The sequence below is a fragment of the Manacus candei genome, unplaced genomic scaffold (genome assembly GCF_025592945.1).
Source record: "Manacus candei isolate 608988 ecotype Guabito, Panama unplaced genomic scaffold, ASM2559294v1 h1tg000481l, whole genome shotgun sequence".
NCBI classification, from domain to species: Eukaryota; Metazoa; Chordata; class Aves; order Passeriformes; family Pipridae; genus Manacus; species Manacus candei.
In genome coordinates this window covers 48,063-71,658 of record NW_026138529.1, presented here as the reverse complement: position 1 = coordinate 71,658, position 23,596 = coordinate 48,063, and the positions used below count along the sequence as shown (strand labels likewise).

At 63.2% G+C, this 23,596-nt stretch overlaps 2 protein-coding genes and 2 long non-coding RNA genes across 6 annotated transcripts; 2 read left to right on the top strand and 2 right to left on the bottom strand.

Annotated features, from left to right (window-relative positions):
- The first annotated feature begins 4,806 nt into the window (after nucleotides 1-4,806).
- Nucleotides 4,807-6,734, top strand: C5AR1 (complement C5a receptor 1). The gene has a single exon (XM_051776279.1). The coding sequence runs from the start codon at nucleotides 4,814-4,816 to the stop codon at nucleotides 5,867-5,869; it is 1,056 nt and encodes a 351-aa protein (XP_051632239.1). The 5' UTR covers nucleotides 4,807-4,813; the 3' UTR covers nucleotides 5,870-6,734.
- Nucleotides 6,735-8,929: 2,195 nt separating this feature from the next.
- DHX34 (DExH-box helicase 34) lies at nucleotides 8,930-23,547 on the top strand. Its single transcript, XM_051776289.1, has 20 exons — nucleotides 8,930-8,970; nucleotides 9,059-9,247; nucleotides 9,309-10,051; nucleotides 10,220-10,806; nucleotides 11,404-11,715; nucleotides 12,140-12,469; nucleotides 12,511-12,564; nucleotides 13,630-13,732; nucleotides 14,392-14,609; nucleotides 15,302-15,476; nucleotides 16,281-16,474; nucleotides 16,999-17,100; nucleotides 17,790-17,996; nucleotides 18,580-18,747; nucleotides 19,903-19,996; nucleotides 20,418-20,515; nucleotides 21,502-21,741; nucleotides 22,493-22,672; nucleotides 22,978-23,420; nucleotides 23,497-23,547. Exons 1-19 carry the CDS (start codon nucleotides 8,930-8,932, stop codon nucleotides 23,404-23,406), a joined length of 4,464 nt encoding a protein of 1,487 aa, XP_051632249.1. The 3' UTR covers nucleotides 23,407-23,420; nucleotides 23,497-23,547.
- On the bottom strand, nucleotides 15,542-16,155 carry LOC127465757 (uncharacterized). 3 transcript variants are annotated; one of them, XR_007902388.1, is made up of 5 exons: nucleotides 16,105-16,155; nucleotides 16,005-16,044; nucleotides 15,816-15,845; nucleotides 15,616-15,655; nucleotides 15,542-15,565 (listed from the first exon to the last, which is right to left on the bottom strand). It is a non-coding gene; the product is annotated as an uncharacterized LOC127465757 (long non-coding RNA). The 3 variants fall into 3 exon arrangements; XR_007902387.1 differs by lacking the exon at nucleotides 15,816-15,845 and adding an exon at nucleotides 15,766-15,795; XR_007902389.1 differs by lacking the exons at nucleotides 15,816-15,845; nucleotides 16,005-16,044 and adding an exon at nucleotides 15,766-15,795 and having other exon boundaries at nucleotides 16,105-16,148.
- Nucleotides 17,442-17,752, bottom strand: LOC127465758 (uncharacterized). Its single transcript, XR_007902390.1, has 3 exons — nucleotides 17,679-17,752; nucleotides 17,633-17,648; nucleotides 17,442-17,576 (listed from the first exon to the last, which is right to left on the bottom strand). It is a non-coding gene; the product is annotated as an uncharacterized LOC127465758 (long non-coding RNA).
- Nucleotides 23,548-23,596: the final 49 nt, after the last annotated feature.

The following is a 23,596-nucleotide window of genomic DNA, read 5'->3' as shown; positions in this document are numbered from 1 at the left end:
TTCTCCCCTCCAAAAATCCCAATTTTGGCGCCTTTTTCCCCTCAAAAATATCCCCAATTTTCCACCCCCTAAAATCCCAATTTTGGTGTTCCTCACCCTCCTCAAAAAATCCCTATTTTGGCTTTTTCTCCCCCATAAAAATCCCAATTTTGGGGTCTTTTCCCCTCAAAAAAAGCCAATTTTGGGGTCTTTTCCCCCTCAAAAAAATCCCAATTTTGGGGTCTTTTCCCCCTCAAAAAAATCCCAATTTTGGAGTCTTTTCCCCCTCAAAAAAATCCCAATTTTGGGGTCTTTTCCCCCTCAAAAAAATCCCAATTTTGGGGTCTTTTCCCCCTCAAAAAAAGTCCAATTTTGGGGTCTTTTCCGCCTCCAAAAATCCCAATTTTGGGGTCTTTTCCCCCTCAAAAAAATCCCAATTTTGAGGTCTTTTAGGCCTCAAAAAAATCCCAATTTTGGGGTATTTTCCGCCTCCAAAAATCCCAATTTTAGGGTCTTTTAGACCTCAAAAAAATACCAATTTTGGGATCTTTTAGGCCTCAAAAAAATCCAATTTTGGGGTCTTTCAGGCCTCAAAAAAATCCCAATTTTGGGGTCTCTTCCGCCTCAAAAAAATCCCAATTTTGGGGTCTTTTCCCCCTCAAAAAAATCCCAATTTTGGGGTCTTTTCCCCCTCAAAAAAAGTCCAATTTTGGGGTATTTTCCACCTCAAAAAAATCCCAATTTTGAGGTCTTTTAGGCCTAAAAAAAATCCCAATTTTGGGGTCTTTTAGGCCTCAAAAAAATCCCAATTTTGGGGTATTTTCCGCCTCCAAAAATCCCAATTTTGAGGTCTTTTAGGCCTAAAAAAAAAATCCCAATTTTGGGGTCTTTTCTGCCTCAAAAAAATCCCAATTTTGGGGTCTTTTCCCCCTCAAAATAATCCCAATTTTGGGGTCTTTTCCCCCCTCCCGCATAAAAATCCCAATTTTGTCCCCTTGTTTCCCCTCCTCCCTCCCCTCCAAAAAAAACCCCAATTTGGGATGTTTTTCCCCCTAAAAAAAATCCCGGTTTTGCCTTTTTTTTTTTTTCCAAATCGCGATTTTGGAGGTTCCCCCCCCCCCCCAAAAAAATCCCAGTTTTGGCTTTTTTTTGCCCCCCCCCCCAAAATCCCAATTTTGGGGTATTTTCCTCCCCCCCAAATCCCCAGTTTTGGTTCCCCCCCCCAAAAAAAAAAATTTCCCAATTTTGGCTATTTTTTCCCCTAAAAATCTCAATTTTCCCCTTTTTTCTTCCCCCCAAAAATTCCAATTTTGACTTTTTTTTTTTTTTCCCCACCAAAAAAATCCCAATTTTGGGGTATTTTTCTCCCCCTAACCCCCCAATTTCGGTGCGTGTCCCCCCCCGCAAAAACCTCAATTTTGGTGCTATTTTTTTCTCCCCAAAAAAACCCAATTTTGGAGGTGCACCCTCCCAAAAAAAAAAAAAAAAAAATCTCAATTTTGGCTTTTTTTTTCCCCCCCTCAAAAAAATCCAAATTTTCCCTGTTTCCTGCCTCAAAAAAAACCCCCAATTTTGGGGTGTTTTTCTCCTTCAAACCTCTCAATTTTGGTGCTACTTCTTCCCCTAAAAAAATCTCAATCTTGCCCTTCCCACCCCCCAAAAAAAATCCCAATTTCGGCTTTTTTCCACCTCCAAAACCTCCCAATTTAGGGGTGTTTTTCTCCCCCCAAACCCCTCAATTTTGGTACTTTTTTTTCCCCTAAAAAAAAAAAATCCCAATTTTCCCTTTTTTTCCCCTCAAAAAAAAAATCCCAATTTTATCTTTGTTTTTCCCCCAAAAAAATCCCAATTTTGGGGTATTTTCCTCTCCCTCAAAGCCCCAATTTTGGTGTGTCCTCCCCCCCAAAAAAACCCACAATTTTGGCTTTTTTTCTCCCCCACCAAAAATCCCAATTTTGGATTTTTTTTCTCCCCCCCAAGAAATTTCTATTTTGGCTTTTTCCTCCCCCCAAAAAATCCCAATTTTGGGGTATTTTCCTCCCCCTCAAACCCCCAATTTTGGTGTGTCCTCCCCCCCAAAAAAACCAATTTTGTCTTTTTTTCTCCCCCCAAAAAAATCCCAATTTTGGCTTTTTCTCCCCCCAAAAAAATCCCAATTTTGGATTTTTTTTCTCCCCCCCAAGAAATTCCTATTTTGGCTTTTTTTTTCCCCCCAAAAAAATCCCAATTTTGGGGTATTTTCCTCCCCCTCAAACCCCCAATTTTGGTGTGTCCTCCCCCAAAAAAACCCAATTTTGTCTTTTTTTCCTCCCCCCAAAAAAAATCCCAATTTTGGATTTTTTTCTCCCCCCCAAAAAATCCCAATTTTGGCTTTTTCTCCTCCCCAAAAAATCCCAATTTGGGGGTATTTTCCTCTCCCTCAAAGCCCCAATTTTGGCTTTCCCCCCCCCAAAAAAAAAACCCCAATTTTGACTTTTTCTCCCCCCCAAAAAATCCCAATTTTGGCTTTTTCTCCCCCACCAAAAATCCCAATTTTGGCTTTTTCTTCCCCCAAAAAAATCCCAATTTTGGATTTTTTTTTCTCCCCCCCCCAAGAAATTCCTATTTTGGCTTTTTTTTTTCCCCAAAAAAATCCCAATTTTGGGGTATTTTCCTCCCCCTCAAAACCCCAATTTTGGTGTGTCTCCCCCCCCAAAAAAACCCCACAATTTTGGCTTTTTTTCTCCCCCCCAAAAAATCCCAATTTTGGATTTTTTTCTCCCCCCCAAGAAATTCCTATTTTGGCTTTTTTTTCCCCCCCAAAAAAATCCCAATTTTGGCTTTTTCTCCTCCCCAAAAAATCCCAATTTTGGGGTATTTTCCTCCCCCTCAAAGCCCCAATTTTGGCTTTCCCCCCCCCCCAAAAAAAAACCCCAATTTTGACTTTTTCTCCCCCCAAAAAACCCCATTTTTACCCTTTTTTTCCCCCCAAAACCCCCCAATTTCGGGGCGTCCCCCCCCTCCCAACCCCCCCAAATTTGGGGGTCCCCCCCCTTTCTCCGCCCCCCCCCTTTTCCCCTCCCCCCCCCGGCCCCTCCCAACCCCCCCTTTTTGGGCCTTTTTTGGCTTTTTTTGGCTCTTCCTTCCCCCCCCGATGATTTATTTCCCTTTCCCGGGGGTTCCTCTTCCCCCCCCCCCGCCACAAAAGGGGGGGGTCCCGCCCCCCCAAAATAAAAGGGGGGGTCCCGCCCGTCCCCGGAGCGGCCCGCGGCGGGAGCAGGTGAGGGGGGGGGGGGCGGGTTTTGGGGGGGCTTCGTCCTCCTGGGGGGGCCCGGGGGGATTTTGGGGGGGTCTCCAACCCCATTTTGGGGTCTCCAGCCTCAATTCAGGGGGGGCTTCGTCCTCCTGGGGGGGCCCCGGGGGGGATTTTGGGGGGGTCTCCAGGTCGATTTTTGGGGTCTCCAGCCCAGTTCTGGGGGGCTTTCGTCCTCCTGGGGGGTCCGGGGGAGGATTTTGGGGGGGTCTCCAGCCCCATTTTGGGGTCTCCAGGTCGGTTTTGGGGGGGCTTCGTCCTCCTGGGGGGGTCCGGGGGGATTTTGGGGGGTCTCCAGGTCGAGTTTGGGGGAAGTTCGTCCTCCTGGGGGGGGCCCGGGGGGATTTTAGGGGGTCTCCAGCCCCAGTTTTGGGGTCTCCAACCCCATTTTGGGGGGTCTTTGTCCTCCTGGGGGGTGTTTTGTGACCCCCTCCCAGTCCAGACCAGTTTGGGGGGTCTCCAGCCCCATTTTCGGTGTCTCCATCCCCATTTTCAGGGTCTCCACCCCCATTTTTGGGGTCTCCATCCCCAATTCTGGGGTCTCCACCCCCATTTCGGGGGTCTCCACCCTGCGGGGGGGGTGGGGCTGCCCAGGCCACGCCCCCCCGGGCATTTCCCTTCCCAAACTCTTGTGAAACGTGGGGGGGGGGGTTGGGGGGTTGGGGAAGTTGGGAAACGCCTTTTCCGGGGCGTCGGGGGGGGGGAGGACACGGGGGGGGGACCGGGACACCCCCAAAATGGGGCTGGAGACCCAAAAATGGGGCTGGAGACCCCAAAGATGGGGCTGGAGACCTCCCAGACTGGGCTGGGCTGAGAGGGGGGCCCAAAACACCCCCCCAGGAGGGTGGAGACCCCCAAAAATGGGGCTGGAGACCCCCCAGAAACCTCGATCCCCTGGTGTGGGGGGAGGGGACCTTGGCCAAGGGGGGGGGGGGGGTGAGTTGGGTCACCCCTTGGTTGGGTTGGGTCGTCCTTGGGTTGGGTTGGGTTGGGTTGGGTTGGTCAAATTGGGTTGGGTCAAGTTGGGTTGGGTTGAGTTGGGTTGGGTTGGGTTGAGTTGCGTTGAGTTGGGTTGGGTTGGGTCCTCTTTGGGTTGGGTTGGGTTGGGTTGGGCCATCTTTGGGTCATCCTTGGGTTGAGTTGGGTTGAGTCGGGTTGGGTTGGGTCGCCCTTTGGCTGGGTTGGGTTGAGTTGGGCCATCTTCAAGTCATCCTTGGGTTGAGTTGGGTTGGATCACCCTTGGGTTGAGTTGGGTTGGGTTGGGTTGGGTCCTCCTTGGGTTGGGTTGGGTTGAGTTGGGCCATCTTCAGGTCACCCTTGAGTTGAGTTGGGTTGGGTCATTGTTGGGTTGGGTTGGATCATCCTTGGGTTGAGTTGATTCACCCTTGGGTTGAGTTGGGTTGAGTTGGGTTGGGTTGAGTTGGGTTGGGTTGAGTTGGGTCACCCTTGGCTCACTCGCCTTCCCTTGGGTGACCCCCTCCCCCGCCCCTCCCCCCTTCAAACCCCTTCTGACCCTCCCCCTCCAGGTCCCCCCCTCCCACCATGTCCCCCCCGACCCCCGACTACCCCTACCCCTACAACGACACGTGGGACGACTCCTTCCTGGACGACCTGGACGCGCCGGCGGTGCCGCTGGCCCTGCGCTTCGTGCTGGCCCTCTACGCCCTCGTCTTCCTCCTGGGCGTGCTGGGCAACGGCGCCGTGGTCTGGGTGACGGCGCTGGAGCTGCGCCGCACCGTCAACGGCGTCTGGTTCCTCAACCTGGCCGTGGCCGACCTGCTCTGCTGCCTGGCCCTGCCCTTCCTGGCGCTGCCCCTGGCCCGCGACCACCACTGGCCCCTGGGCGGGGTCTGGTGCCGGCTCCTGCCGTCGCTGACGGTGCTCAACATGTTCGCCAGCGTCCTGCTGCTGACGGCCCTCAGCGCCGACCGCTGCGCCCTCGTCACCCGCCCCGTCTGGTGCCACAACCACCGCACGCCGGGCCTGGCGCGGGGGGCCTGCGCCGGCGCCTGGGGGGCGGCCGCGCTGCTCACGCTGCCCTCCTTCGTCTTCCGCACCGCCCGCGCCGACGCCTTCTCGGCCAAGACCACCTGCGTGCTGGACTACTCCCTGGTGGGCCGCCACCAGCGCCTCACCGAGGTGGCCACGGCGGTGACGCGGCTGCTCTGCGGCTTCGCGGGGCCGCTGGCGGTGATCTCGGCCTGCTACGGGCGCCTCCTGTGCCACCTGCGCGCCAAGGGCTCGGCGCGGCCGCGGCGGGCCACGCGGACGGTGCTGGCGGTGGTGGTGAGCTTCTTCGTGTGCTGGCTGCCCTACCACGCCGTGGGCGTGGCGCTGGCGGCGGCGCCGAAGGGCAGCGCGGCGTTCCGGGCGGCGCGGGACGCCGACCCCGTGGTGGCGGGGCTGGCCTACGTCAACAGCTGCCTCAACCCCCTCATCTACGTGGTGATGGGCCGGGCCTTCCGCACGCGCGTGAGGAGGTCGTGGAGGGGCGTCCTCAAGGGGGTCCTGGGGGACGAGCCCCCCTCCGCCGACGGCAAGAGCAAGAGCGGCACCACCACCGTGGAGGAGGAGCAGAGCGCGGGCACGGCCGTGTGAGGGGCGCTGGGCGTCGTCATCCGTCGTCATCGTCATCATCGTCATCGTCATCGTCGTCATTGTCATTGTCATCGTCATCCTGGGGGTCCCACCGGGGTGTGGGCATGGGGGTGTGAGGGGTGTTGGTTGTCATCATCATCATCATCGTCATCGTCATCCTGGGGGTCCCACCGGGATGTGGGCACGGGGGTGTGAGGGGGGGCTGGGGGCTTGTTGGCATCGTTGGTCATCATCATCATCGTCATCATTATCGTGGGGGTCCCACCGGGGTGTGGGCACGGGGGTGTGAGGGGCGTTGGCCATCATCATCATCGTCATCATCATCATCATCATCCTGGGGGTCCCACCGGGGTGTGGGCACGGGGGTGTGAGGGGCGTTGGCCATCATCATCATCGTCATCATCATCATCATCATCATCCTGGGGGTCCCACCGGGGTGTGGGCACGGGGGTGTGAGAGGGGGTGGAGGCTCCTTGGCATCGTTGGCCATCGTCATCATCATCATCATCATTGTCATCATGGGGGTCCCACCAGAGCATCAGCACCAGGGTGTGACCCCTGGATCTTCCTCATCTTCATCATCATCATCATCATCTTCATCGTCATCCTTGGGGTCCCACCAGAGGGTGGGCACTGGAGTGTGACCCCTGGATCTTCTTCATCTTCATCATCATCATCATCATCATGGGGGTCTCACCAGAGCATCAGCACCGGGGTGTGACCCCTGGATCTTCTTCATCTTCATCCTCCTCCTCCTCCTCCTCCTCCTCCTCCTGGGGGTCCCTGTCCCCCCAAACCCCCCCAATGGGTGTCACCCCCTCAAAATGTGACCCCCCCCCCCAAACCAGGTCCCGGGTGACCCCCGCGTGCCCCCAACCCCCCCCCCCGGGGGTGTCCCCCCCCCTCCCCCCCCCCAGTAAAGGCGGAACTGGCCCCGGTTCCCGTTTTTGGGGTTTTTTTTGGGCAGGATTTTGCGGGCCTCAGCGGATTTTGGGGCCGGGGGGGGGGTGACGTGGGGGGGGGACACGGGAAGTGTCACAACCTGTCCCCACCCCGGAAAGGCCTCGGGGGGGGGGGGGGGGGGTCTTGTGTCACCTCGGGGGGGGGGGATGGGTGGAGGTGGCCCTGGGGACACTGGAGGGGGGGGGGGAGACACAGTTGGGGACATTTGGGGACAGTGGGGATGGGTGGGGACGCTTGGGGACACTCGGGAACATTTGGGGACATTTGGGGACATTCGGGGACAATTGGGGACATTCGGGGACAATCAGAGACATTTGGGACAATTGGGAACATTTGGGGACACTTGGGGACACTTGGGGATTGCTTGGGGACACTTGGGGACACTCAGGGACATTTGGGGACAATGGGGGACACTCAGGGACAATCAGGGACATTTGGGGACACTGGAGGACATTTGGGGAACATTTGGGGACACTCAAGGGTACTTGGGGACAACTGAAGGAATTTGGGGACACTTGGAGACACTTGAGGACATTTCGGGACACTTGGGGACACTTGGAGACACTTGGGGACAATCAGGGACATTTGGGGACACTCGGGGACACTTGGGGACAATCAGGGACATTTGGGAACAATTGGGGACACTCGGGGACACTTGAGGACAATGGGGGACACTCAGAGACACTTGGGGACACTGGAGGACATTTGGGGACACTCGGGGACACTTGGGGACACTTGAGGACATTTGGGGACACTCAGAGACACTCGTGGACAATCAGGGACATTTGGGGACATTGGGGGACATTTGGGGACACTCAAGGACAATCAGAGACATTTGGGGACAATCGGGGACATTTGGGGACATTCGGGGACCGCCCCCCCCGCACCGTGGCTATTATTTGCATAATCCCGCCCACACAACAGCTCATTTGCATAACCCCGCCTACACCACGACCCCACAGCGGAACCGTCACTCCATAGCCCCGCCTCTTTCCCGGTATAATTTACATAACCCCGCCCATCTCTCCGCGCACGGGATACCCGTCACTCCGTAGCCACGCCCCTTTTCGCGCCTAATTTACATAACCCCGCCCCAAATCCGGCTCTCCGGCGCCCCCTGGCGGCCCGCGCTCTCCGTGCCGGCCGCTCCGGGGTGAGCGGGAACGGGGCGGGTTCGGGGGGTCCCGGGGGGGGTTTTGGGGGGGTTTTGGGGGGTCTTTGAGGGTCCCGAGGGTCCGGAGGGGGTCCCGGGGGTCTGGGACGGGGCCGGGAGCGGGTCCCGGCGGGGCTGAGGGAGGTGGGGGGGGCGGGGGGAGAGGCGCGTGTGGAGCCGGGCCCGGCCTGAGGGGCCTGAGGGGCCGTGAGGGGAGGGGGGGGGGCAATGGGGGGGCTTGGGGGGATTTTGGGGTGTCCCGGAGGGGTTTAAGGGGGTCCTGGAGGAGTGGGAAGGGGTTCGGAGGGGTCCAGGAGGGGTTTGGATGAGGTTTGAGGGGTCCCGTGGGGTGTAAAGGGGTTTAGGAGGGTCTCGGAGGTATTTGGGGGGGGTCCCAGGAGGGTTTGGGGGGTCTTAGAGGGGTTTGGGAGGTCCTAGGGGGGCTTGAGGGGGTCTCAGAGGGGTTTGGGGGTCCCAGGGAGGTGAGTTGGGTTTGGGGGGTCCCAGGAGGGTTTAGGGGGTCTCAGAGGGGTTTGGGGGGTCCCAGAGGGGTTTGGGGGTCCAAGGGAGGTGAATTGGGGTTTGGGGGGGATCTCAGAGAGGTTTGGGGGGTCCCAGAGGGGTTTGAGGGGTCCCAGAGGGGTTTGGGGTTCCAGAGGGGTTTGAGGGGTCCCAGGAGAGTTTGGGGGGGTCCCAGAGAGGTTTGAGGGGTCCCAGAGGGGTTTGAGGGGTCCCAGGAGAGTTTGGGGGTCCCAGAGGGGTTTGGGAGGTCTCAGAGGGGTTTGGGGGTCCCAGGGAGGTGAGTTTGGTTTGGGGGGGTCCCAGGAGAGTTTGGGGGGTCTCAGAGGGATTTGGGGGGTCCTGTCTGGATTTGGGGGCTCCCCCATCGCCCCCCAATGACCCCCCTGCCCCCCCTATCCCAGCACAGCCCCCCCCCCCCGGAGATGCCGCTGGAAAAGGGGTCCCTCCGCCGGCCCTGGGACCAGTCTGGGGACTGGGAACGCCACTGGTCCCAGTGCCAGGACCCCGACTGGGCCCCCCCGGAGTCCCTCCCGGCCCCCCCCCGGCCTCAGCCCCTCGGAATTCCGGGATTTCTGGGCCTTCCTCCAGCGGTTCCGGCGCCTCCGCAAACCCCCTCCCCGCCCCGAGGAGCCCCCCGAACCCGGGGGTCCCCGAAACCCCCTGGGGCTGCCCCCCCGCTACGACCCCCGGCTCCGCATCAACCTGGCGCTGCTGGAGGGGGGGGGACCCCCCGAAACACCGTCCGGGGGACCCCCCAAAACACCGTCCGGGGGACCCCCAGGGCCCCCCAAAACGCCGGAGAGGGGACCCCGAGGACTTCGGGGACCCCCCAGAACACTGGAGAAGGGACCCCAAGGACCCCCCAAAACACCATCGAGGGGACCCCGGGGACCCCGGAGACTTTGGGGACCCCCTAAAACGCCGTCGAGGAGACCCCGGGGACCCTGGAGATTTTGGGGACCCCCAAAAACGCCGTCGAGGTGACCCCGGGGACCCCCCAAAGCGCCGGAGAAGGGACCCCCAGGACCCCCTGGAAGACGAGGACGCGGAGCCCAGGAGGCACCACCGACGAGAGGACCCCAAAGACCCCCCAAAACGCCATCGGGGAGACCCCAAGGACCCCCCAAAACGCCATCAAGGAGACCCCAGAGACCCCGGAGACTTTGGGGACCCCCCAAAACGCCACCGGAGTGACTCCGAGGACCCCCCAAAACGCCACCGAAGCGACCCCGGAGACCCTCAGGAGCCCCCAAAACACCACCGGGGTGACCCCAGAGACCCCGGAGACTTTGGGGACCCCCCAAAACGTCATCGAAGTGACCTCAGAGACCCTGGAGATTTTGGGGACCCCCCAAAACACCACCGGGGTGACTCTGGGGACCCTCAGGACCCCCCAAAACGCCACCGAAGCGACCCCAGAGACCCTCAGGACTCCCCAAAACGCCACCGGGGTGACCCTAGGGACTTTGGAGACCCCCCAAAACGTCATCGAAGTGACCTCAGAGACCCTGGAGATTTTGGGGACCCCCCAAAACACCACCGGGGTGACTCTGGGGACCCTCAGGCCCCCCCAAAACGTCTCCAAAGCGACCCCAGAGACCCCGGAGACTTTGGGGACCCCCCAAAACGTCATCGAAGTGACCCCAGAGACCCTCAGGACCCCCCAAAACGCCACCAAAATGACTCCGAGGACCTCCCAAAACACCACCGAGGTGACCCCAGGGACCCCGGAGACTTTGGGGACCCCCCAAAACGCCACGGAAGCGACCCCAGAGACCCTCAGGACCCCCCAAAACGCCACCGGGGTGACCCCAGAGACCCTGGAGACTTTGGGGACCCCCCAAAACGCCACCAGGGTGACTCTGGGGACCCTCAGACCCCCCCAAAACACCACCGGGGTGACTCCGAGGACCCCCCAAAAGGCCACGGAAGCGCCCCCGGGGCCCCTGCGGCGGCGCCGCCGTGCCCAGGTGTGTGCGGGGCTCACCTGTCGGAGCTGGGCTGGGCCCTGCTGCACTACCTGTCCTTCCTGCAGCGCGGCTCCTTCTGGCGGCTGGCGCGGCTGCAGCGGGACCGGGCGGCGCTGCCCATCGCCCGCTACCGGAGCCAGCTGCTGGCACTGGTGGCCCGGCACCAGGTGCTGGTGGTGGCCGGGGACACGGGCTGCGGCAAGTCCACCCAGGTGCCCCAGTACCTGCTGGCCGCCGGCTACGGCCAGGTGTGCTGCGCCCAGCCCCGGCGCGTGGCCTGCGCCGCCCTGGCGCGCAGGGTGGGGCTGGAGACCCTCGGCAGGTACCAGGTGAGGGGCGCTGGGGGCACTGGGAGGGCACTGGGAGGGACTGGGAGGGACTGGGAGGGCACTGGGAGGGACTGGGAGGGACTGGGAGGGCACTGGGACCTGTCCAGGTGTGCAGGGTGGGGCTGGAGACCCTCGGCAGGTACCAGGTGAGGGGCGCTGGGGGCACTGGGAGGGCACTGGGAGGGACTGGGAGGGCACTGGGACCTGTCCAGGTGTGCAGGGTGGGGCTGGAGACCCTCGGCAGGTACCAGGTGAGGGGCGCTGGGGGCACTGGGAGGGCACTGGGAGGGACTGGGAGGGCACTGGGACCTGTCCAGGTGTGCAGGGTGGGGCTGGAGACCCTCGGCAGGTACCAGGTGAGGGGCGCTGGGGGCACTGGGAGGGCACTGGAGGGACTGGGAGCACTGGGAGGGACTGGGAAGGACTGGGAGGTGCTCTCAGGTCCAGCCAGGTGTGCTGGGCACCACCTGTGCCAGGTGTGTGGCCCTGGCGAACCTCCACAGGTACCAGGTGAGCACCTGGCTGGGGGCACAGGGGAGGGGCCGTCACCTGCCCAGGTGTGCCGTGCCCACGCCCCCTTCTCTTCCCCCCCCCCAGGTGGGTTTCCAGACGCGTTTCGAGCGCACCTGCGCCCGCGGCGCCCACCTGGTGTTCGTGACGCTGGGGCTGCTGCTGCGGCAGGTGCAGAGCGACCCCGCCCTGGGCAGGTACCAGGTGCTGGTGGCCGACGAGGTGCACGAGCGTCACCTGCCCGGGGACCTGCTCCTGGGGGCCCTGCGGCGCCTCTTACCTGCGCGCCCCGCCCTGCGCCTGCTGCTCATGTCGGCCACCTGCGACCCCCACCTGTTCGCCAGGTACTTCGGGGGAGCCCCCGTGCTGCAGGTGCCCGGCCGGCTCCACCCCATCAAGGTGAGTCTGCCTGCCCGGCCTGGGGCTCACCTGTGCTGCTTGCTCTCCCGTGCTCAGGTGATCTACCTGCCCCTCACCTGTGCTCACCTGTGTGCTCACCTGTGTGCTCACCTGTGTGCTCACCTGTGTGCTCACCTGTATTCAGCTGTGCTCACCTGTGCTCACCTGTGCCCACCTGTGTCCTCCCCTGTACTCACCTGTGCCCACCTGTGTCCTCCCCTGTCCTCACCTGTGCTCACCTGTGTGCTCACCTCTCCTCCCCTGTGCCCACCTGTGCACAGGTGCTGTACCAGCCCATCCCCTCAGAGCCCAGGCAACCTCACCTGGACACGGGGCCGTACCTGCCCCTCACCTGTGTGCTCCCCTGTGCTCCCCTGTGCCCACCTCTCCTCCCCTGTGCCCACCTGTGCCCACCTGTGCGCAGGTGCTGTACCAGCCCATCCCCTCGGAGCCGGGGCAGCCTCACCTGGACGCGGGGCCGTACCTGCGGGTGCTGGAGGCCATCGACGGGCGGGTCCCACCTGAGGAGCGCGGGGACGTCCTGGTCTTCCTCAGCGGGGCCGCCGAGATCCAGCAGGTGCTGGGCCCCGCCCAGGTGTACGCCCGCCACACCCAGCGCTGGGTCGTGCTGCCCCTGCACAGCGGCTTACCTGCCGAGCAGCAGGACAAGGTGAGCATGGGCGGGGCCACAGGTGTGTTGGGGGGGTCACAGGTGTGTGTTTGGGGGTCACAGGTGTGTGTTTGGAGGTCACAGGTGTGTTCTGGGGGGTCACAGGTGTGTTCTGGGGGTCACAGGTGTGTGTTTGGGGGTCCCTGCACAGCGGCTTACCTGCCGAGCAGCAGGACAAGGTGAGCATGGGCGGGGCCACAGGTGTGTTGGGAGGTCACAGGTGTGTGTTTGGGGGTCCCTGCACAGCGGCTTACCTGCCGAGCAGCAGGACAAGGTGAGCTGGGGGGGGTCACAGGTGTGTTTGGGGGTCACAGGTGTGTTGGGGGGGTCACAGGTGTGTTCTGGGGGGTCACAGGTGTGTTCTGGGGGTCACAGGTGTGTGTTTGGGGGTCCCTGCACAGCGGCTTACCTGCCGAGCAGCAGGACAAGGTGAGCTGGGGGGGGCCACAGGTGTGTTGGGAGGTCACAGGTGTGTTGGGGGGGTCACAGGTGTGTTCTGGGGGGTCACAGGTGTGTTCTGGGGGTCACAGGTGTGTGTTTGGGGGTCCCTGCACAGCGGCTTTACCTGCCGAGCAGCAGGACAAGGTGAGCTGGGGGGGGCCACAGGTGTGTTGGGGGGTCACAGGTGTGTTGGGGGGGTCACAGGTGTGTTCTGGGGGGTCACAGGTGTGTTGGGGGGGTCACAGGTGTGTTCTGGGGGTCACAGGTGTGTTGGGGGGGTCACAGGTGTGTTCTGGGGGGTCACAGGTGTGTTCTGGGGGTCACAGGTGTGTGTTTGGGGGTCCCTGCACAGCGGCTTTACCTGCCGAGCAGCAGGACAAGGTGAGCTGGGGGGGGCCACAGGTGTGTTGGGGGGTCACAGGTGTGTTGGGGGGGTCACAGGTGTGTTCTGGGGGGTCACAGGTGTGTTGGGGGGGTCACAGGTGTGTTCTGGGGGTCACAGGTGTGTTGGGGGGGTCACAGGTGTGTTCTGGGGGGTCACAGGTGTGTTCTGGGGGTCACAGGTGTGTGTTTGGGGGTCCCTGCACAGCGGCTTTACCTGCCGAGCAGCAGGACAAGGTGAGCTGGGGGGGGCCACAGGTGTGTTGGGGGGTCACAGGTGTGTTTGGGGTGTCACAGGTGAGGTCGGACTCATCCCCTGGGTGTTCAGGTGAGGGGGGAGGACTCGTCCCCTGGGTCTCCCAGGTGTTTCTGGGTGCGGCCCCGCCCTCCCCAGGTGCTCTCAGGTGTGTCTCCCCCGGCAGGTGTTCCACCTGCCCCCCCCAGGTGTGCGGAAGTGCATCCTGGCCACCAACATCGCCGAGACCTCGGTGACCATCGACGGCATCCGCTTCGTCGTGGACTCAGGTAACGGCCCCGCCCCGCTCACCTGGGCTGGCCCCGCCCTCCCTGCTCACCTGGGCTCAGGTAACGGCCCCGCCCTTCACACCTGAGGGGGGGGTTGGCCACCTCCGTGCTCCCGCGGGCGTGCACACACACCTGTGCAGGTGAAGAGCCTGGGGCTGGGTCAGACAGGTGAGGGGGGTTTGGGAAGCTCTGGGCTCCGCCAGGTGTGCACACCTGTGCCCAGGTGAGGTGAAGGAGCTCGGGGACAGGTGAGGTGGTCGTAGGAGTCGTGGCTCACCTGGGCCAGTGCCAGGGCCCTGGGGTGGGATCTGCCCCTCCCTGCCCACCTGAGCCGCTCACCTGTGCCTCACCTGTGCCCAGGTGAGCTGAAGGAGCTCAGGTCCAGGTGAGGTGGTTGTAGGAGCTGTGGCTCACCTGGGCTCAGTGCCGAGCAGCACCAGGTCCCTCAGGTCAGGGCCATCCCCTCTTTGCCCACCTGAGCCGCTCACCTGAGCGCCTCACCTGTGCCCAGGTGAGGTGAAGGAGCTCAGGTCCAGGTGAGGTGGTTGTAGGAGCTGTGGCTCACCTGGGCTCAGCACTGAACAGCACCAGGGCCCCGGGGTGGGATCTACCCCTCCCTGCCCACCTGAGCCTCACCTGAGCGCCTCACCTGTGCGCAGGTAAGGTGAAGGAGCTCAGGTACGACGGGCAGGCCAAGGTGCAGCGGCTGCAGGAGTCGTGGATCAGCCGCGCCAGCGCCGAGCAGCGCAAGGGCCGCGCCGGCCGCACCGGGCCCGGCACCTGCATCCGCCTCTACTCCCGCGAGCAGCTGCACACCTTCGCCAGGTACCCCCAGCCCGAGATCCAGAGGGTGGCCCTGGACTCCCTGGTGCTGCAGGTGAGCTCACCTGGGCGGGAGGAGCGGGGAGGGGTGGGGGGAGATGGGAGCTCAGGTGTGCTGGTGGTGCCAGGTGAGTCCAGGGCCTCACCTGTGCTGGGGCCTCACCTGTGCTGGGGCCGGGGCCCTCTGAGTGTCCAGGTGTAGGCAGGCAGGTGGGTCAGGGGCCTCACCTGTGCTGGTTTTGGGGGGGATCTGGGGGGTTTTGGGGGTCAGGCAGGTGAGGAGGGGAAAAGGGTGACCCAGGTGGGTCAAGGACCTCACCTGTGCTGGTTTGGGGGAGGGGGAGAACATGGTCAGACAGGTGAGGGGGGTTGGGACCCTCTGGGCTCATCCAGGTGAGTGTGGGGTGGGTGGTCCCAGTGAGTCGGGGACCTCACCTGGGAGGGGCTTGAGGGGGTTTTGGAGGTGCCAGGTGCGTGGGGTGGAGGGTTCAGGTGAGTTGAGACCTCACCTGTGCTGGATATGGGGGTTGGAGAACATGGTCAGACAGGTGAGGGGGAGATTGGGCTCCCCCAGGTGTGCACGCACACCTGTGCAGGTGAAGAGGCTGGGGCTGGGTCAGACAGGTGAGGGGGGGTGGGACTCACCCAGGTGTGCACACACACCTGTGCAGGTGAAGAGCATGGGGGTGGGTCAGACAGGTGAGAGGGGGGTTGGACTCACCCAGGTGTGCACACACACCTGTGCAGGTGAAGAGCATGGGCCTGGGGGACCCGCGGACGTTCCCGTTCCTGGAGGCCCCGCCCCCTGCCAGCCTGGCCACGGCGCTCAGGTACCTGCAGGACCAGGGGGCCCTGGACGAGCACGAGAACCTGACCCCCATCGGGCACCTGTTGGCTCACCTGCCCGTCGACGTGGTGGTGGGTGAGTGCTGCGGGCACACCTGGGCTCACCTGAGCTCACCTGAGCTCACCTGTCCTCACCTGAACTCATGGGAGCTTACCTGAGCTCACCTGAGCCCACCTGAGCCCACCTGTCCTCACCTGAACTCATATGAGCTTACCTGAGCTCACCTGAACTCATGGGAGCTTACCTGAGCTCACCTGAGCCCACCTGTCCTCACCTGAACTCATGGGAGCTTACCTGCCCTCACCTGTCCTCACCTGAACTCATATGAGCTTACCTGAGCCCACCTGAACTCATGGGAGCTTACCTGAGCTCACCTGAGCCCACCTGTCCTCACCTGAACTCATGGGAGCTTACCTGAGCTCACCTGAGCCTACCTGTCCCCACCTGAACTCATGTGAGCTTACCTGAGCTCACCTGAGCTCACCTGAGCTTGGTGCCATCACCTGAGCTTACCTGAGCTCCCATGAGCCCACCCGAACTCATCTGAGCTCACCTGAGCTCACCTGAGCCCCACCTGAGCTTAGTGCTGTCCCCTGAGCTTACCTGAGCTCACCTGAGCCCACCTGAGCTCACCTGAGCTCACCTGAGCCCCACCTGAGCTTAGTGCTGTCCCCTGAGCTTACCTGAGCTCACCTGCCCTCACCTGAGCTCACCTGCCCCCACCTGCCCTCACCTGAGCTCACCTGAGCTCCCCAATCTGCCATGGGGGCGGGACAAAGGGCGGGGGGTGTCACCTGCCCCCCCCCCTCACCTGTGCCCAGGTAAGGCGCCGGCCCCGTCGTCCCTTGTCTCAGCCGCCCTTTGCTCACCTGTGCCCAGGTAAGGTGCTGGTCCTGGGCTCCCTGCTGCACCTGTCCGAGCCCACCCTGACGGTGGCGGCCGCCCTGAGCGTCCCCTCCCCCTTCCTGCGCCCCGCCCACCCCGGGCACACCTGGGCCGACGCCCGGCGGCACCTGGAGAGCCCCCACGGGGACCCCCTGACGCTGCTCAACCTCTTCAACCAGTGGCTGCAGGTGAGACTCACCTGGGCACAGGTGGGGGGGGGGGGGGTTGGGGGTTCAGGTGCCCCCCAGGTGTGCCCAGGTGTGCCCAGGTGTGCCCAGGTCACCTGGGGGGCAGGTGGGGTGCGGGCAGACTGGGTTCTGGGGGTTCAGGTGCCCCCCAGGTGTGCCCAGGTGAAGGTGGGGTGGGAATCCTCACCTGGGGGGGCAGGTGGGGCACAGGTGGGGTGGGGGAGAGGCTGCATTTTGGGGGTTCGGGTGCCCCCCCAGGTGTGCCCAGGTCACCTGGGGGGCAGGTGGGGCACAGGTGGGGTGGGGGAGGTTCTGCATTTTGGGGTTCAGGTGCCCCCCAGGTGTGCCCAGGTGTGCCCAGGTGGGGTGGTTTGAAGTGGGGGCTGGCCTGGGGGGTTCAGGTGCCCCCCAGGTGTGCCCAGGTGTGCCCAGGTAAAGCACAGGTGGGGTGGTTTGAGGTGGGGGCTGGTCTGGGGGGTTCAGGTGCCCCCCAGGCGTGCCCAGGTGTGACCAGGTGTGCCCAGGTGAAGGCCGAGCGCCGCGGGAGCTCCCGCCGGTGGTGCCGCCGCCGGGGGGTGGCCGAGCACCGGCTCTACGAGATCGCCGACCTGCGGCGCCAGTTCCAGGTGAGGCAACACCTGCCCAGGGGCTCACCTGGCCCCTCACCCGCCCAGGTGCTCGCCTGTCCACTCACCTGTCCAGGTGCTCACCTGTCCCCTCATCTGTCTGCTCACCTGTCCACTCACCTGTGCAGGTGTTCATCTGTCTGCGTGCTCACCTGTCCACTCACCTGTCTGGAGCCTCACCTGTCCCAGAGCTCCCCTGTCCTCTCACCTGTCCACTCACCTGTCCAGGTCTTCACCTGCCCAGGTGGTCACCTGTTTGCTCACCTGTCCGGCCACTCAGTTTTGCAGGCCCTCACCTGTCCTGGTGTTCACCTGTCCAAGCTCTCACCTGTCCACTCACCTGTCCAAGCTCTCACCTGCCCAGTCACTTATCCAGGGACTCACCTGTCCAGGCCCTCACCTGTCCAGGCCCTCACCTGTCCAGAGACTCACCTGTCCTGGTGTTCACCTGTCCAGGCCCTTACCTGCCCACTCACCTGTCCAAGCTCTCACCTGTCCACTCGCCTGTCCAGGCTCTCACCTGCCCACTCACCTGTCCAGGCCCTTACCTGCCCACTGCCCCATGGCCACGCCCTCACCTGTCCAGGTTCTCACCTGTCCAGGCCCTTACCTGCCCACTGCCCCATGGCCACGCCCTCACCTGGCCAGGTGAGCCCCCCCCCCCCGCCTCACCTGTGCCCCGCCCTCAGGAGCTGCTGCAGGAGCACGAGCTGCTGGAGGAAGGTTCCGGAAGATCCGAGCGGCGCCGGGCGGGGCGGCGGGAGCGGCACCTGCTGAGCCACGCCCAGCGCGCAGGTGAGCGGCGCCCGCGGGTGCTGCGGCTGCACCTGCACGAGGAGGAGGAGGAGGAGGAGGAGGAGGAGGACACCTGGGAGAAGGGCGGCGTCGACATCCGGGTGAGCCCCTCACCTGGGCTGGGTGAGCCCCTCACCTGTGCTGGCACCTGTAATCCAGGTGAGCCCCTCACCTGTGCTGGGTGGGGCCCTGAGAGCGTCCAGGTGAGCCCCTCACCTGTCCTGGCACCTGTAATCCAGGTGAGCCCCTTACCTGTGCTGGGTGAGCCCCTCACCTGTCCTGACACCTGTAATCCAGGTGAGCCCCTCACCTGTGCTGGGCGGGGCCCTCTCAATGCCCAGGTGCCCTCTCACCTGTCTGTAGCTAGGTGTCCTTTACTTTTGGGTGCCCAGGTGACGCTCACCTGTGCCAGGTGGAGCCCTCTCAATGCCCAGGTGACTCTCACCTGTGGGTGCCCAGGTGACGCTCACCTGTGCCAGGTGAGGCCCTCTCACTGCCCAGGTGCCCCTCACCTGTGGGTGCCCAGGTGACCCTCACCTGTGCCAGGTAGGACCCTCTCACTGCCCAGGTGACCCTCACCTGTCCCAGGTGCCCCTCACCTGTGGGTGCCCAGGTGCCCCTCACCTGTCCCAGGTGCCCCTCACCTGTGGGTGCCCAGGTGACCCTCACCTGTCTGTCCCGCAGGACGTCCGGTTCCAGCTGCGCCACGACCCTTGGGAGCTGCGGCTCACCTGTGGGGCTCACCTGGCCCCGCCCCAGGTGGCCCTGCTGGGGCTGGTGCTGGCCCGGGGTCTGTACCCGCAGGTGGCCCTGCCCGACCCCCTCAACGGCGCCCGGCGCGACTCCGAGCAGGTGAGAGCCCCTCACCTGGGCACAGGTGAGTCACCCCTCACCTGTCCCCTCACCTGTGACCCTTCACCTCACCTGTGCTCTCCTTACCTGTCACCCCTCACCTGGGCACAGGTGAGTCACCCCTCACCTGCCCCCTCTCACCTGTGACCCTTCACCTCACCTGTCACCCCTCACCTGGGCACAGGTGAGTCACCCCTCACCTGTCCCCTCACCTGTGACCCTTCACCTCACCTGTGCTCTCCTTACCTGTCACCCCTCACCTGGGCACAGGTGAGTCACCCCTCACCTGCCCCCTCTCACCTGTGACCCTTCACCTCACCTGTCACCCCTCACCTGGGCACAGGTGAGTCACCCCTCACCTGTCCCCTCACCTGTGACCCTTCACCTCACCTGTGCTCTCCTTACCTGTCACCCCTCACCTGGGCACAGGTGAGTCACCCCTCACCTGCCCCCTCTCACCTGTGACCCTTCACCTCACCTGTCACCCCTCACCTGGGCACAGGTGAGTCACCCCTCACCTGTCCCCTCACCTGTGACCCTTCACCTCACCTGTGCTCTCCTTACCTGTCACCCCTCACCTGGGCACAGGTGAGTCACCCCTCACCTGTGTCCCCACACCTGTGTCCTCTCACCTGTGACCCTTCACCTCACCTGTCACCTCTCACCTGGGCACAGGTAAGTCACCCCTCACCTGTACCAACTCACTTGTGCCATCTCACCTGTCCCTTCTCACCTGTGACCCCTCACCTGTGCCCTCTCACCTGTGACCCCTCACCTGTGACCCTTCACCTGTCCCTTCTCACCTGTGCCCTCTCACCTGTGACCCTTCACCTGTGCTCTCCTTACCTGTCACCCCACACCTGGGCACAGGTGTGGGAACCCCTCACTTGGGGGCAGGTGAGCCACCCCACACCTGAGGGCAGGTGAGTGACCCCCCACCTGGCCTGCAGGTGAGTGATGCCCTCAGGTGTATGGCAGGTGAGGGACCCCTCAGGTGTGTGTCAGGTGTGACCCCCTCCCCCTCACCTGTCCCCCAGGTGTGTGACCCCACCCCACACCTGTGTCCCCCCCCCGGGCAGGTCTGTGGCCCCTCCCACCTGTCCTCCCCTCCCCTGCCCCCTCCTCTGTCTCACCTGTCCCTCACCTGTCCCCCAGGTGTTCCACACCCGGGCCCAGCAGGGCGTGGCCCTTCACCCCACCTCAGTCTTCGCCTCCCGCCCGGAGCTGCTGCAGCCCCAGGGGGGCCCAGGTGAGACCCCCAGACACAGGTGAGACCCCCAGACACAGGTGAGACCCCCCAAACCCCAGGGGGGCCCAGGTGAGACCCCCAGACACAGGTGAGACCCCCAGGTGAGACCCCAAACCCCAGGGGGGCCCAGGTGAGACCCCCAAACACAGGTGAGATCCCCCAGACCCAGGTGAGACCCCCAGGTGAACCCCCAAACACAGGTGAGATCCCCAGGTGAGCCCCCAAACCTCAGTGGGGCCCAGGTAAGACCCCCAAACACAGGTGAGAACCCTCCAAACCCCAGGGGGGCCCAGGTGAGACCCCCAAACCCCAAAGTCCCAGAGGTGGGCACAGGTGACCCCCTCCAAACACAGGTGACCCCCCCCCAGACCCAGGTGACCCCCCAGGTGACCCCCCAGGTGACCCCTCCATGTCCCCCCAGGTGAGCCCAGCCCCCACCACCAGCTCGTGGCCTTCGTGTCGCTCCTGGAGACCACCCGGCCCTACCTGCTCACCTGCCTGCGCGTCCCCGCCCTCCAGGTGAGCCCCGAGCCCCTCAGGTGTGCCCCACCCCCACAGGTAACCTCACCTGGGCCCCCTTTCCTGGCCCCCTTCATCGTTTCCCGCTCACCTGTCCCCTCCCCACCTGTCCCTTCTCTCACCTCTCTCCTCTCACCTGTGCCCCCTCACCTGTCCCACCTGCCCCTCACCTGAGCTCTCCTTCACCTGTCCCCTCACCTGTCCCTCCATCTCACCTGTCTCACCTGTCCCTGTTACCTGTCTCTCTCACCTGTCCCTCTCCTGTCCCCTCACGTTTTTCTCACCTGTCCCTCTCACCTGTCCCACCCATCCCACCTGTCTCTCACCCTTCTCACCTCTCTCACCTCTCCCTCACCTGTCTCACCTGTCCCTCACCTGTGCCCCCAGCCCACCTGTCCCTCACCTCTCACACCTGTTCTTCTCACCTGTCTCACTTGTCCCACCTGTCCCTCACCTGTCCCCTATCCCACCTGTCCCTCACCTGTCACACCTGTCCCTCACTTGTCCCACCTGTCCCTCTCATCTGTCCCTCCCCTGTCCCCCCATGTCACCTGTCCCACCTGTCCCTCCCTCTCACCTGTCCCTCACCTGTCCCATCTGTCCCTCACCTGTGCCCCCATCCCACCTGTCCCTCACCTGTCCCCAATCCCACCTGTCCCTTAACCTCTCACACCTGTCGCTCACCTGTCCCTCACCTGTCACACCTGTCCCTCTCACCTGTCCCTCCCCTGTCCCACCTGTCCCTCCCTCTCACCTGTCCCTCACCTGTCCCACCTGTCCCTCACCTGTCCCCCATCCCACCTGTCCCTCACCTGTCCCACCTGTTCCTCACCTGTCCCCAATCTCACCTGTCCCTCACCTCTCCCACCTGTCCCTTAACCTCTCACACCTGTCGCTCACCTGTCCCTCACTTGTCTCACCTGTCCCTCACCTGTCCCACCTGTCCCTCCCTCTCACCTGTCCCTCCCCTGTCCCCCCTGCCGCAGGTGCTGCTGCTGTGCAGCCGCTCCCTGGACACCTGCGGGCCCCGCCTGGTGGCCGACGGGTGGCTCGAGGTCACCTGGGAGGACGCCCAGGTGGGCCAGCGCCTGCTGGGCGTGGCCGTGCACCTGAGACTCACCTGGGACCGGCTCCTGGGGCGGCTCCTGAGCGGGGGAGGGGACCGGCCCCGCCCCACCGAGGTGTCGGAGCTCACCTGGGGGCTCCTGGAGTTCCTCGATGAGCAGGTGAGGGGGGGCACCTGGCGCAGGTGAGGGGGGGCACCTGGGACAGGTGAGGGGGCACCTGGGACAGGTGAGGGGGGTCACCTGGGACAGGTGAAGGGGGTTACCTGGGACAGGTGAGGAGGGTTACCTGCCACAGGTGAGGGGGGTTACCTGGGACAGGTGAGGGGGGTTACCTGCCACAGGTGAGGGGGGTCACCTGGGACAGGTGAGGGGGTTACCTGCCACAGGTGAGGGGGGTTATCTGGCACAGGTGAGGGGGGTTACCTGGGACAGGTGAGGGGGGTCACCTGGGACAGGTGAGGGGGGTTACCTGGCACAGGTGAGGGGGGTTACCTGGGACAGGTGAGGAGGGTTACCTGCCACGGGTGAGGGGGGTCACCTGGCACAGGTGAGGGGGTACCTGGTGAACAGGTGAGGGAGCATCCGGGGGGACAGGTGAGGGGGGACCTGGAAGTTTCTCCAGTTCCTGGATGAACAGGTGAGAGGGCACCTGGATGGGGGACAGGTGAGGGGGGACCTGGGACAGGTGAGGGGGTACCTGGGTAAACAGGTGAGGGGAGATGGAGGGTGGGGGTACCTGGGCAGCTTCTCTGTGCCCCCCCCAAGTGCCATCTCACCTGTCCCCCTTACCTGTCCCCCCTCACCTGTGCCCCCTCACCTGTGCCCCAGGTGGTGCCATCTCACCTGTCCCCCCCTCACCTGTGCCCCAGGTGGTGCCATCTCACCTGTGCCCCCTCACCTGTGCCCGCAGGTGCCGTGCCAGCTGCGCCAGCTGACGCCGCTGCAGCGCCAGCACCTGTACGTGGGGCCTCACCTGGGCCCCGCCCCCTCCCCTCACCTGCAGCGCCTCTTCCCGGGGGCTCACCTGGAGCCCGACCAGGTGAAGGGCGGGACCAAGGTCACCGAGTTCCTCACCTGGGGATGCCTGGCGGTGAGTGAGCCCTCACCTGTGCCCTCTCACCTCTGACCCCTCACCTGTGCCCTCTCACCTGTGCCCTCTCACCTGTGTTCTTACCTGTGTCCCCTCACCTGTGCCCTTACCTGTGTCCCCTTCACCTGTCCCCACTGTCCCCTGTTGTCCCTCCCTCACCTGTCCCCTCCCAGGTGTCCTGTGCCCACCTGTCCCTCACCTGTGCCCACCTATCCCTCACCTGTCCCTCACCTGTCCCTCGCCTGTCCTACCTGTCCCTCACCTGTGCCCACCTGTGCCTCACCTGTGCCCACCTGTGCCCGCAGAGTGACCCCGACCTGTTCGGGCCGTGCCTGCGGCGCTTCTGGACCTGCCCCAGGTGTCACCTGCACCTGCCCCTGACGGGCCCCGAGCGCCGCCACCACCAGGGCACCTGCGGGGCACCTGAGGGCACCTGTGGGGCTCCTGAGGGCACCTGCGGGGCACCTGAGGGCACCTGTACTGAGGACACCTGTGGGGCACCTGAGGACACCTGTGGGGCACCTGAGGGCACCTGTGCTGAGGACACCTGTGGGGCACCTGAGGGCACCTGTGCCAAGGACACCTGTGCCAGGGACACCTGTGCAGAGGGCACCTGGTCACCACCTGAGGACACCCGTGGGGTACCTGAGGGCACCTGGTCACCACCCATGGACACCTGTGCCAGGGGCACCTGTGCAGAGGGCACCTGGTCACCACCTGAGGACACCTGGTGACCACCTGAGGGCACCTGTGCCAGGGATACACCTGGTGACCACCTGAGGGCACCTGGTGACCACCTGAGGATACCTGTGCCAGGGATACACCTGGTGACCACCTGAGGGCACCTGGTGACCACCTGAGGGCACCTGTGCCAGGGACACACCTGGTGGCCACCTGAGGGCACCTGTGCCCACCTGTGGATCC